General features: G+C 36.1%; 1 protein-coding gene across 15 annotated transcripts in view; it reads right to left on the bottom strand.

The window, feature by feature from the left end:
- CDC42BPA (CDC42 binding protein kinase alpha) overlaps positions 1–13,691 on the bottom strand; it is a 181,699-nt gene that overhangs the window by 111,929 nt on the left and 56,079 nt on the right. For all 15 annotated transcript variants that reach the window (XM_030268948.4, XM_032747408.3, XM_030268942.4 and 12 more), the window contains exons 3-5: positions 11,301–11,392; positions 5,086–5,169; positions 684–779 (exon numbers count right to left, since the gene is read on the bottom strand). In XM_030268948.4, the coding sequence (XP_030124808.4) occupies positions 684–779; positions 5,086–5,169; positions 11,301–11,392 (272 nt within the window). The remainder of the gene's footprint in view (positions 1–683; positions 780–5,085; positions 5,170–11,300; positions 11,393–13,691) is intronic.

Below are 13,691 nucleotides of genomic sequence, written 5' to 3'. Positions count from 1 at the left end.
ACCAAAACTGTATTACAATCAAAACATTTTTTAAGTTGGAAAGATTTTATAGAAAATAGGCCACTTTTCCTCATATTAAGTTTATTTTTGTTAGTCATTCAAAATACTCAAAAATTAAATAACATAAAAGAGACATTTCAATCTACAACTACAGTTTCCAACTCTTATTTATGAGCATTTAGTGGTATTCCTCCATGCTGCAAAAACGTTTTATTGTTTTGTGACAGCTTACTGAGTTTAGTCCTCAAAATAGTAAGTTGTTTCAAAACAGGGCTACTCCCAATTTCTCTCTGTAAAACAGTAATCAGCATGGTTAATCATAAAAAAATTAAAGTAAACTAGAAAATCTGTGTTAGTAAGTGCACTTTTAATTTTATTAACGTAATTAAACTGGAATGATAAATTATAAGAAAGAATATGCAGATAGACCAAGTTTTATCAACAAATGCAAAGTGGTTTAGAAAACAAACCTGTCTTCCTGAGGTATTTATAGCAAAACTTTCAAAGTTTCTGACTAATCTCCACCCTTCAGAATTTTATGGAAAAATCACAGATCCTCACATGGTCTGCATGGTCCAGAATACAAAATTAACAAACAAATTACTTTTCAGTCTCAAACCACAACCAAGACTCTGCATTTCCACACAGATATATACACATATATATACAAAAGCAACACTCACTAAATAGTTTTCATCCTGGAATGCATAATGTAATGTTGTGATCCACTGGTTATCTCCATTCACTAACACATCTCTCTCTTCTCGAAAACAGGCTGTCTGAAGGGGAGAAAAATAATTATAGGCTTTAGGTAAAATATATAAAGAAAAACATTTAGCAAGTTGACTGTGTTTCAACATTATATTTGAAGGAAAAAATCAAAACTGCCTCTCAGTTAAAAAGTCATTTATTACATTGTCCAAACATGACAAAATCTAAAAAGATATTGAGAAGAGCCCACCTTCTTCAAATTTAAGCAGTTGTACTTCTCTGTACTGTTAAGTGAGGCAAAGGGATAAATAAGCTGCTACTTCCCATCATCTAAAATGTCAAAATCTTGATGTATCAATAATGACAGCATAGCAATGTATGATTAAGAAAAACAATCAATAACGGCATTAGATAATTGTAACTGCACTAGGAGTCAGAGAGCTGGAATCTGGAGTCTTGTATTATTGTTTTATCTCATCGTGGTGTTAGCCTAGTTTCACACTTGAGTTTTCACACATGGGTCTTTTCATTTGAAGGTAGCTGCCAATAAATCCATGTAGTCATCACTTGATAATCATTAACCACTTTCTCCACACCCCTTGCTCAGGAAAAGCAGGGAGAAGTGAATATTGCTCTTGCCAGGTATAAGCTGTTGATCAGACATCCCAAGTTTCCCCTCAATACACTGGAAAGAAAAACAGGAGGCAGGAGGCGCCTTCATATCAAGTGGAACAGAGAAGGAACAAGAACTGCCAACAAATGTTTTAATTGTTGAACACAGGTTTGTACAAAACAAAAGAAGATAAAATGTGAAGAAAATATTGAAGTGCAAAGCAGCAAGGCATTTAATCCAATGCAGGTCTTGCAATTTGCCCTGAGTAGTGAAAAAAACCTCAGCGAACAAACTTTGCAGAGTAACAGACAAAAATGACCAAACAGATGAAAAGACAAAAAAAAACCCCAAAAACTATAGGAAAGAAATCCCACAAACATTTTGAAGGGAGTGAGTTCTGAAGTGAATATCACAAGAAAACAAAAAGTACCAAATAACAAAGCCAGCACACAATTTTGTTCAGAAAAAAAACCCATCTAAACGATAGTGCAAAGGAAAGAATAATATTGTATGGGCTCTATTTAGAAGGCAGATGGAGAGTTTGAGAAAAACACAGACCATATTTTATTCCAGCACACTCTGCTCTTCAGAAAGATGTTTCATCATTTTGAACCCTGCTCTGTCTCTTCCATCTTCGAAACAGCTAAGTTTAAAGGAAATTCAAGCCTTTGGTTTTTATTTTTTCAGTTTGATTTCCAAATCCAATAGGAAAATAGCAGACCTCTGGAATGGCTTTTGCTGGCTGTGAGATTTGGAAAGTGAAGAATGAAAAGTGAAATATCATTTGAGATTGAGATATGTGCAAGAATACATGCAGCAAAAACAGAGCAGCAAATAACTCCCTCCTCCAAGGAAATAAACTATCACAAGTCCTTTTTTTTTTCGTGAATACAGTAAGTAAGAACTATGCAGAGCAGGAAAAATTAAGATGACATACTTTAATCATTGCACAATGCAGAAGATAAATCAGTGAAATTTGAGGAAATAGCAAGACATACTTAAAACAAATACCTTCAGAGGTTATTGAATGCAAAATAGACTTGAGATAGGAGAATGAGCATGGATTATCTTCAGAAAGAAGAAAAGATGTTCAATGCTTCAGCTTGATTTTTTTCCTTTCTTGTTTGTAAACTCTTGAAATATCTCAGAGAGAAATAACTATGAACTCTTGTTTTCACAAGTATAAATAACAGGTAGTTTCTCTACTTGTTATGACACAATTCATGGATTAGTTACTAGAGAATTTATATAATTCCACTTTTTTTTTTGCCATGATTTGACAAAAGACCATACATTCCTTGAGCACTCCAGACACCCACCTCTGGGCAGCATGCCTAGAGCTGAAGCAACAGCTACTATCACAGTAGATCACAGCTGAGACAGCAACAGCCAGAGCTGAAGTGGTAAAAAAAAAAATCCAACAACAAGAAAAAGAGACAGTAGCAGTGGTTCTTTTAATTACTGTGGCATGGCTCAATGAGGCTTTTTTAAAACAAAGCTTTTTTTTGTGCCTTCCATAATTCCAGCATTACATTTCACCTTCCCTAGGCAGTCTCCTCGAACTGTTGTTGGCAGAGACCTCCAGAGGTCATCTGATCCAACTCTGTCACAGCAAAGCCAACTCAGTGCCATGGTTGTATCTCTCCTGTTATCATGGCCTTCAAGCAGCAAAGAATTTGACCCGCTCTGCTGTTGGGTGCTCATGTCCTCACAGCTCAGAGTCAGCACCTCCTGGGGATGCTGACTGCTTCCATGCTGCCCAGTATTTGTCCTGGTCTCTCCCGAGCCTCATCTGGCACCAACACAGCACACGTGTAACTCTAAGTGACTGTCAACACTCAGGCTAACAGGTCTGGGAGTGTAACACCAAGATGTCACACACTTCCAGGTACTCCTTGTATCAGTAACATTCCCAGTTCTACATCCCATCTCAACAGTGGCAAGTATTTGGAAAATTTATCCTCTGTTATTATACAAAAAAGAACACTGACTTTGCAACCTCTGTAATTTTATCATAACAAAAGCTTTTGCACTCAGAGCTTGCAGTGCTCAACCTTCACCTGGCATTCTCAAGCCTCTTTTGAGTACATACTCCCTTTCTGCTTTTACAAATGACTCCCACTTCCCACACTGTTGACACAGACGTATATGAACATATAGACCTATCTATATGCTTGTGGTTTTGGACTGCATGATTTTCCTGTGTATCTCAGTGTTAGTGCAGCACACTAACTAATCTAAAGGAGCCAAAATGCCTCATTTTCTCCATCAGTAGTTAGAGGAGCATCCATGAATGTTTAAAAATGACAGGTTACAGTTGCTAAAGGTCATGCTTTATAATGTATTTTCACTCCAGATGGTTCTCTTTCCACTGTATACCCATGGGTTACAAATATATGGAAAAACATAGCTGTAATTCTTTTTAGGCTAACAGTTCAGACTTTCAAAAATTCAGCTGGACCCATGGGAAGAGTATTTTTAATACCTTGCATAAAGAAAAATTTTTGAAACCTATTTATAACTGTATGTTAATGAAAAGAAACAGTTTTCAAACTCACTTTAAAAGGGTACATTTAAAAATAGAATGGAGCTTTATTCCTGGTCTTTTCTTTTTCGGTGAAATAATAAAACTTACAGAAATACCCCTTTGTATCAAGACTACTGCCAGATTGCTCAGTATCTGAGTAAATTCTGGATAAAAAGGAAACACATTGTGCACATCTAAACATCTAACCACAATCTGCAAGCCATTTATACTTCCTAATGTGATAACATTTTCATTAAAAGAGACAGGATGTGCACACATCAGAAATTGGCTTTAATTTGTCTGAATATATTTTTTTAGGAGTGTGATGGTTTCCCATTGATCTCACTTCCTACCAAGATGTAATTAAAACATAAATGTGGAAATCAGAATAAACTCGGAAGCAGTTGAACAGCAAAGCAGCCTGAGAGCAGCACAGTTGAGGTCTCAAATAAAAACTATATGAGTGTATTTTTAGTATGCATAGATGAAGAATTTCAAAGCAAATCAGACAGTTAGATACATGTTCCATCTAAAATTAATATACAAGTATTCAGGCTGTATTTCATAAGCTTCTTTTCAAAGGAATCCAAGGGAAATAGATTAAGGACTTTGTGAAGAGCAGAGTTGGATAAGAAAGTGGCAGCTAAGGCAAAAGCAAAGCTAGTGAAGGAGCTGTTCCACCTCTTTCAGACACAAAATGGACTCCAGCTATAATGAGGAACTTTTTATCACATATTTTTGCAGATGAAAATTTTTAGGAAACATGCACTTGAATTAATTAAAAACCTTTATCTTTCTGATTTTTAAGTCTACTCATTGGTCCTTTAATAAGTTTTAACTACTGAGAAACTAACAAGCTTGATGAGCTGTAGCTCAGCAATTACCTTCTTATAGCTCAGTAACTACCTTCCACCATAGAAAATACTTGCTAAAGACTACATTCCCAATTGGAACAAATGCATTAAAAGATCATTTGTGCAGTTGGTAATTTTTGTACAATTACAGAAAAGGCCCAATGTCAAAAACATCAGCCCAACAGAAGTCAAGATTCCAGGACATTTAAACCCTTCTGATGAGTTGCTTTAAGCTTATTTAATATTAATTTTTTACTGCCAGTAAATAGTGAAGCACTTCCTCCAACCCTCTAATAAACGTGGAGACTTGTGGACAGAGAAATGACAATTCAGCAAAGTAAGAGGGGACAGAATAATGGAAAACATTACTGCAATCTTACTTCAGCTCTCTTCAGCATCTCCCACTTATTAAGTATCTTCATGGCAAAAACTTTATCTGCATTTTTCAGTTTTACTACTGCAACCTGGAAAAGAGAAATGAAAGACAAATAAATTACAACAAGAAAATACATATTGTTTTCATTTTTATGTAACCTTACAGTTTTGGTGGTTTTTTTTCAAGTGTTCTGGACACATTTTTACTATGCACACAATACCACACCATCAAGATAGAAACACCTCAATAGTACAGGAAAATTCCAAGTTTATTGTATGCTTTTGTTATGTTTCACACTTTCCCTATGTATAATCTTTTTCTAGGTGACTGTCAATGAAAACTGCCATTTCTTAGCATCACACTTCTTACTCTATCATACTGACATGAAGCTCTCTGGCTCTATGCTTTATATGCTTGGACTTCAGTCCTACACATTAATTTAAACTTTAGAGCCCTCAACAAAAAGGTAACAGCACAGCAGCTTCTAAATCAAGACAAACAATGTGGTTTTGGTTTTAAAAACAAATAAAACTCTACATTTGCCATAAAGCAACTTCCATCTCATTTCAAATTATGCACTAGATTTTCTTCAAAGATAGCATGATTTCACATTTTTTCACCTGAAGTTCAATGAGCTCTTTATCCTGATTGTTGTAAGCAGCAGGGAAACAGTGAAATGCACAATTTCTAGAGAAGTAAAACTTAACAAAACAAGCCTGCCCAGCTGCCCCTCCTCTCCTCATAGCTTCTGAAACATTAGATGCCATATGCCTCTGTAATAATAAATTAACAAAGTTCACTGACACCATCCTTTTCTGAGAATATTAGGGGTTTTTAGCTATAATATAAGCTAACACAGAATATTTTTAGGAAAGAGGGAGGGAAGAAGTTTACACAAACTTGTTTTCATAGTTCAGGCTTCCCTGTGTATGGAAAGTTCAGTGTCTTACCCAAAATGGGTATGAAAGTGCCACAAACTCAAAGCTGCTGATCAGAACTATACCAGCATTATCATCCCAACTACAAAAAAGTTCGACAAACACTACATTTTGACAACCATTCTCCAACTATCCTGTTCTGCCTCTTCCCTTCCAAAGGAATCTTAAAACTAAAGCAGATAAAAGTTTATTTCTGTGTACACCTGGTTACAAACCAACATGCTGTCATACAGATTATCATCATCTTCATCCTGCAGGCCAGCGACAGAAAAAAAAAAAAGAAGGTTGAATCCTACATTCCTTTCACCTCTTTCATAATCAGCAAACCAGCAATGTGTGAAGACAGTGATAACAGAAAAGAAAATACAGGATCAGACAGTTTGAAGGAAGTGTCATGCAAACCTCTCTGAACCATCTTCAAATGTGTCAGCAGCTATAACAGCTTCACAAACGAGGCAAAAGCACAGGTTGAAGGATTGCAATAGTCTGATGTCTAAACCAGTGTGTATCTCACAGTGTAGCTCTTGCCTAGCCATAGATTTACAGACCAAGCGGCTGTCATTTCCCATATGTACATTATCAGCCCTGCTCTTGACACTGCTGCCTTCTGGGGTTGCAGAGGGAAGCAGTGGCAGGGAGATAAAAAGAGGATATAAGACAGAAAGGTATTACATTTATTTGTTTAAACTAGTTTTATGGACTGAAATTTTTAAAGGTTGCCTCACATGAGGTTCAAGTTCAGATTTAGAGTCAATCAAGGAACTTTCAGATTTGAAAAACAAAAATGGATTACTACTTTAGCCTATAATAACAATAATTTCAATTAATAAAGAATGTTTCCTGTGCTGTTCATGACAACCCAAGACTGGGAATCACAATTTTTTTTGAGGGAAAGATGAATCCTCTGCAGAAATACATAGCCGAGAGTGTGGATTTGATCTTGATTATCCTTTTGCATTACTAACTAAATCTTAGTTAAAAGCCCTGGTAAGCCATTATCTGTATCAATTTCTAATGAGAAATGAGAAGAGGAAAAAGCCTCAACACTGCACCTAGTCAGTATTCGAACTGCATCCTCCAAAACTTGGATGACAGGAATACCCCTGGTGATGCAGCCGGTCGTATGAAGCTACAATGTAGTTGTGCCCCGAAGACCTTTAAATGTTTTGGGACTCCTGCAGGGAAAAATTAAAAGGCTGCTGCTACTAAAGCTGAGCAGCTCCTGCTGCCCAGCATGGAAAATAAGTTTTTCCCCACCATTAACCATTGAAGTAGAGGCAGCCAGAGGCATAAGACAATACAAGTATTTCAAGGCCAATTTCAGGATTTCATTTCTTGCCTGTAGCATACTCAGTGCAAGGCTATGTTATTCTGCAAAAGGCTTGGTTATTGAAAGACACACAGTAAGACTGCACAGCTGCCTAAATTTCCAGTCTCCTATTCAGCAATCACTTGGACACAACTGCAGGAGCTACAGCACTGCCTGTGGTGAAGATTTGGAACACAGGCCTTCTGTGGCATGAACAAGGGCTCAGTACCTTCTGCAAATGTAACAGCATTGAAAAGTGACTAAAGAACAAAAATAGACTCGTGTTTACCAGCTGTGTTTACAATCAGTCTGAAGCTTTTAGTCTGTGAAAGCCATTAATGTTATTCCATATCAATAACCACCACACACAAAAGATCACAGACATCATCATCATCTTTCTGCAATCACAGCATGTTTTTGGGGGTGTCTCAATGCTTTATGAAAGTAAATTCTAAAATGCTTATTCTGAGACTGTGAAAGTAAAACCTGACACTTCAGCAATGAGCAGACTGATGTAGTTTCTAATTGTAACAAAAAAAAAATCTGAATCATGATTACAAATCCAGGCAGTGTTTACATATACACAGAGTATTTACTACCTACACAAAGGCACAAATACAGACAAGTTTTGTTTTGATCTTTTCCCTTCCCTTGTGAAGCTGTCAAGACCGAAGAAAGAGTAATTATTCCTGTCCTAGTGATCCTGAAGTGTCTTGCTACTGGAACTTGTAAAATTAGACTTTTTAAAGGTTGGGGGTCTTTAAAATTTTATTTTCCTGTGAACAGCCCAAAAAAAAGATTAGTGTATGCTGATGTAAACATCTCGGGTTTAGCCAGATACAAAGTTGTTTTTTTCCCTGTCTTCCAACCATTTTCCATATTTCCCACAAAAAGCAGTCTAGTTTGGCATGGTGTCAGACACCTTCTGCCCCAAGCTTGGCTATTTGTCTCTATGGTATTTGTCTGCACTTTCCCTTTGCTTAGAAAGCAATAGCCTTATACAGGGAAAAAAAAATAGAATAGAAGCTATTAAAGTTGAAATAAAAATAAAAACAGTAAAAGTAGAAAAGAAGATTCAGCATTGGTTTTCTTGTCCAGCAAGAGTAAGCAGGTGAGAAAGAATGTTACTGATCATAACAAAAATTAGTAGTAAATAGTTTATTCTTAAGCTACAAATTCATGACCTTCAAAATATCAACAACGTAAGAACCTAATATTTGCTAGCATAAGCATGTACTGATTTTTTTTCAAAGCTATAATCTATTCAACTGAAAATTTTAGTATTAGATAGAACTTTCACTAAGCTGCACTTTTATACTGCTGAGCGACACCACTAAGAGCTGTTGCCCAGTTGCAGCACCTTTCCTAGCAGCATTTTTCAGCTCCCAAGTTTAAAGTCTTTTTGTTTTGAGTTAGGTTTTTCAAACCCTGCTGCTCAAAGCCAGCACAATGAATTGCTTGAAGCCCACATTATTAATTTTACCATGATAATCCTGCTCCTCCCCCAAGCAAAACATCTGTGTTTTCTAAAGACACTAAGCACTCTTACATATAATTGTAAATAAGAAAATGCATGCATGCAGAGGGAAGGGGAATGTGAATAATTTGACAAAAAGGAAGCCTTTCCAGAAGGCAGAAAAAAGGGTAAGGGGAAAAACAAAAACTAGGAACAATGAATTCTTAGCATTATAAGCAGTAACTAGTTTAAACTCCTTTTTGTGTGCATTAAACTTGTAAAAACAAAAAGGGAAATATTTCTTGACTATGCAAATTGAAGAAATTGAGTAGCGTAAAATCAAAATAGGAACAAGTCTGAGACTGTGCCAAAGAAAACTCGCACTAACTTTGTAGTCTACAGAATTTCAGAATTATGTTGATTCAGGAGACAAAAATTACCCCTCCCAGTAACCTAGAGCAACCTTGGTCTCATTTATAGTTTGCTGGAAAGAAAATACATTCTTTCAGATTTCCTAATCTGTCTCAGTAAATACAAGTATTGTGCAATTTAATATTAATATAGGTTTTTTGTGGTTTAAGTAGCAGTAAAATTTGGTGGTCCTTTTTTCAATTTTGCTCAGATATTTACTTGTTATTTTACAGAAAAATTAGGAATTTCATACAGAACTTTTCTTAGACAAATGTCTGTGTAGAACTTGTCTTTGCTAAGATAGTAAGACACATCCTTTATTAAGTCTTACTTTAAGAACACAAAAACCCAAACATCTTCACTGAAAGAACTTCAGTTTACTCCTTACTGAAGATTTTGACAATTAATAGAGTCATGCTATCTTCCTCAGATAAGGATTTATAAAGAAACACTGTTCCTAGAAGAGAAGAACTAGCCAATCACACAGACTGCCCCCAAAAGAGGACGGGGAAAGTTACATTCTCACTGTTCATGGGATGATTCACCACAAAGAACTTCCTGAGAAAGAACTACAGTTTCTTTGCGGTTTAGCTGCTGAGGAGCTGGATGCTGATTTAGCAGACAAAAATGACTTCTCCTAAAAACACAATATAAGGCAGGTTTCATGTATGATCCTTCTGACAAGAAGGCGCCAACATCAGTCATTTCTCTTATACTTAACACAATCTGTACATTAACTCAGCTGCAAATCCTACGGTAGCACTGACCAAGGCTAATCTTTTAAGCAGAAGTGTTTACATCAAAATGGAGATTGCAACATTCTTTGTGGTAAAGGTTTAGTCTAAAGATAAATTACCCATGAATAACTTCAGCCATCAGTCTCCTTTACAAAGAAGCTTTACTCCAGATGGAGCAAAACCAAGAGTGATAAAGCAGCTAACTAAATACTACCTTTTTTGTTATCTTTATAGCTGCCCAATGATTATATTTGCACATAGGGATCAGAGTATGTAGTGGCATACACTACAGTAAAAACTCCTCTTCCTAACATACTACCTACAGGAGTCTGCTCTTCCACCATCACAGACTAGCAAGGACTGATTTTCACTCAAGATGCAAACATGTAAGTGAACCTAAGAACAACTCTTCTCTGAAACATGCCAGAGCCTCCAGAAATCCTCTCCTGTCAAAGAGAACTTCCATTTCCAAAGGCAATCAACACTTGGATGAGAAAATATTTTTTACTATTCTTTGAGTTTAAGTTCACATGTATTTTCAGGCAGTATGGATCACCTCCTGCAGAAGCTTTACACACTACCCACATCCGTAGTATATCTGGCTATGAAAAACTCAAGGCACTGTTGTACATTAGATTGCTCTTCCTACAGTGTACTGCATGAAAAACAAAGCTCATACACCCAAAAGAATTAAGAAAAATGGGGCAGAAATCTAACATTTTTGTTTCCTCGACCTAGTGATCAACAGACTTCTCTGGCAACTTCAAATAAGAGATAGCTTAATCAGAAGCAATGAAAAATTGTATGGTTTGACAGCAGTAAGTGACTACTGAAAAGGAAAATAACATCTGGTGAAGTCCTTAAAAGAAATGCAGGAAAACTATTCAAAAGTTCATTAAAATAGGAAACTAAATGACAGAAAAAAGAGATTTCTCTATGTTGTTGGAATGTCAGTGTCAATATTTGGCTATTTAAACTGCTGAAAACTACTTTCAGACTATATGGTTATCAGGAAAATTAGCAATTATTAGACTTCTAAATCATCAGCTATACACGGATCTCTACCTCCTGACGGGAAAGAATAAGTCAAGCAAATGATTTATCCTCAGACTGTTGAAACATGGTCCAGGTGAGCCTGCCTGCTCTCAAAATTCACAAGACTTAAAAAGAGCTGTAAAAGAATGTATAGAACAAGATGTACTTGCATCAAACATTAGTTGGGCCTATAAAATCCATTATGGCTAAATAATGTAAAAACCTGTATATCAGTGTATTGTTATGAACTGTCTCTTCTCAGTGCTGCAGGTTTGCAAGAGAATTGTCTGCAAGAGAATTATCCCAACCCTTCCATCTCCTTCTCACACGTACCTCCCCAAAGGCTCCTCGACCAATCACCTTCAGAATCTCAAAATCTTCTTTATGTAGTCGCATCTGTTTCACTTTAGATGTAAAAGGTTTGGCTGAAACAAAGGGGAAAAAATCATTTAAAAAAACCCCAAAAAAATAACCCAAGCAAAAATCAAAGAACAAGGTTACAGTAACACAAAATAGATGCAATCAGAGGCCTAAAAACAAGGGATCATTTTGCTTATATACCTGTATATCCTAAAGGAATATAATGAAGTTACAGTTAGAAATAATGAAGTAAGAACTAAGTCAAAACTGCTGTGAGAAAAAGGTTTACCAAGAAAGCTTGCTTTTGCCTTTTTTTTATTTTAAAAAATGGAGTTAAGCTGACTGCATTTTTCCACAGACGTTTCAGTTCAGACATCCACTGCATCTGTGCTATGTAACTGTTGTTGCAAAAGCAAAGTCTAATATATAATGAGTTCACTTTGGACAGTATTAATTTATTTGCCAATCAGCCACACAATACTGTATTCAATAAGAAAGTTAAATGGTGGTAAATGGTAAGTGGAAGGGCAATATTGGCCTACACAATGTATTATGCAATGTTTTTTGTAAAATACTTCTTCAAGGGAACACTTAAAAGTCAATTCTTGGCTTTTGAAAGGAAGAACAGTTGCACTCAAGACATTATTAACACATTCAGTGAAAAAACTGAAGGCATTTTCATCAAGTTAAGCTTCATTTCCTTCTTCTTTCCCCCCATTTCATAATATATTTGAAAGTAGTAAGCAAAATAATGTATTGTATTCCAGACAGGTAAAACCCCAGCACTGTTTGCAGTAAAACAGCCTCAAGAGCACTATTCCTCTCTTTTAGCCCCATTTAGCACTACAATTAACTGGTTCATTTATATGTGCTCTCTGCATGCAAAACATCCAAGTACTGATAACTCTAAACCAAAACATACATAGCACAACCCTTGGTAAAAAAAAATTAAAAATTAAAACTTGAATTAATTTAGCAGGAAAATGAGTTCTTTATAAAATTATTGTTCTAAAGGCACATTCAATATTTTACACCAGTGAAATCCTATACTAAACCAGATACTTTGGTAAATATGGTTCATACAAGAAGGTTGTAAAATCAGGACTGGGATAGGTCTCTGAAACACAAATTCAATTTCTGGCTCAAAGGCAGTCTAGCTCAGTGATCCCAAACAAGCAACTTGAGATACTTCACCCAGTTTCACATCTATGAAAAGGGGACAGTATTTTTGTAATAGCCAAGGCACTGACAATCACGTTGCTGAATCACAAAACCCCAGAAAGGCACATTGTAACGTCACCATTTTACAAGGCTCATAAAAACCTTATTAGCTTATGCTTTCAGGGTACAGGGGCCCATCTATGTCCATTTCTCTCTCTACAGAGGCTGATGGAATCAGTGCAGTTTTATTTGCAGGGAAGAGTTGTGACAGGCATTGTATTGCAGAACAATTTGTTCAGAATAACATTTCTAAACAGAAATGGGGAACTGTTTTTAAAAGCTACAAAAGCAAATTACCCTAAGTAAGAACTAAGTTAAATAGACCTAGACACAGGTAAGAAACTAATTTGGGTTCTCCCAGAATTCAGAATTTTCACTTTCTAATGTCATGAAATAATCCCGCTAAAACCCGATAATTCAATTTAGAACTTGAATATTAATCATGCAGCCCTTCAAGGCACTACAGCATCCTTGTCGAAAAGCCGACTGTGTTCTGTTCAGCAAAGCAACTTTATAAACTGAGTCAAGACACAAGCTACCTATAGTTTTGCTACCTAAAACCCCCCATGAAATGTTTTCCTCCTAGTCCTTAAAGTAGCTTTCTAAACCACATCTGAACAACAATGACACAAAAATGCAGGGATTTATGTTTACAGTACAGCTCTACTAACATTGGTGCTATAACAGATGAAACCCTTTAAAAATCTCAGTGGTTCTGAAGTCTGAACATGGTCTCTTTTTTTCTGAAATTTCTCAGATAACAGGAATCAATTATCTCCCAGGAATTACATCTGCTCCAACTAGAGGAACACCAGCTTATGATTAGAAAAACCCAGCGTTAGGTCCAAATAGTACAGATGCAGCCATATAACACTGACATTTTCACTGCAGTGCTACTTTTGCTTTACATTTATAAAAAATTCATTCGACATATTAAATTACAAAATTAAAATACAGGTTTAATATTACATTTTAAGTACTGCTAAAATGCAATTTAAACAGAAGTATACCACTCAAGTTCACAGAGATCCCCCAAACTTTCAAGAATCTTTTATTCCTTAAAAGAAAGAAGAAAGGTCTTGCAGTAGAAAAAGTAGTAAGAAAATGTACTGCCTTACTTGGACAGTCTGAGCTGTGCTATAC

Source organism: Taeniopygia guttata, chromosome 3 (assembly GCF_048771995.1).
Source record: "Taeniopygia guttata chromosome 3, bTaeGut7.mat, whole genome shotgun sequence".
NCBI lineage: Eukaryota > Metazoa > Chordata > Aves > Passeriformes > Estrildidae > Taeniopygia > Taeniopygia guttata.
The sequence above is the reverse complement of the archived record's forward strand: the minus strand, read 5'-3'. Positions and strand labels throughout refer to the sequence as shown.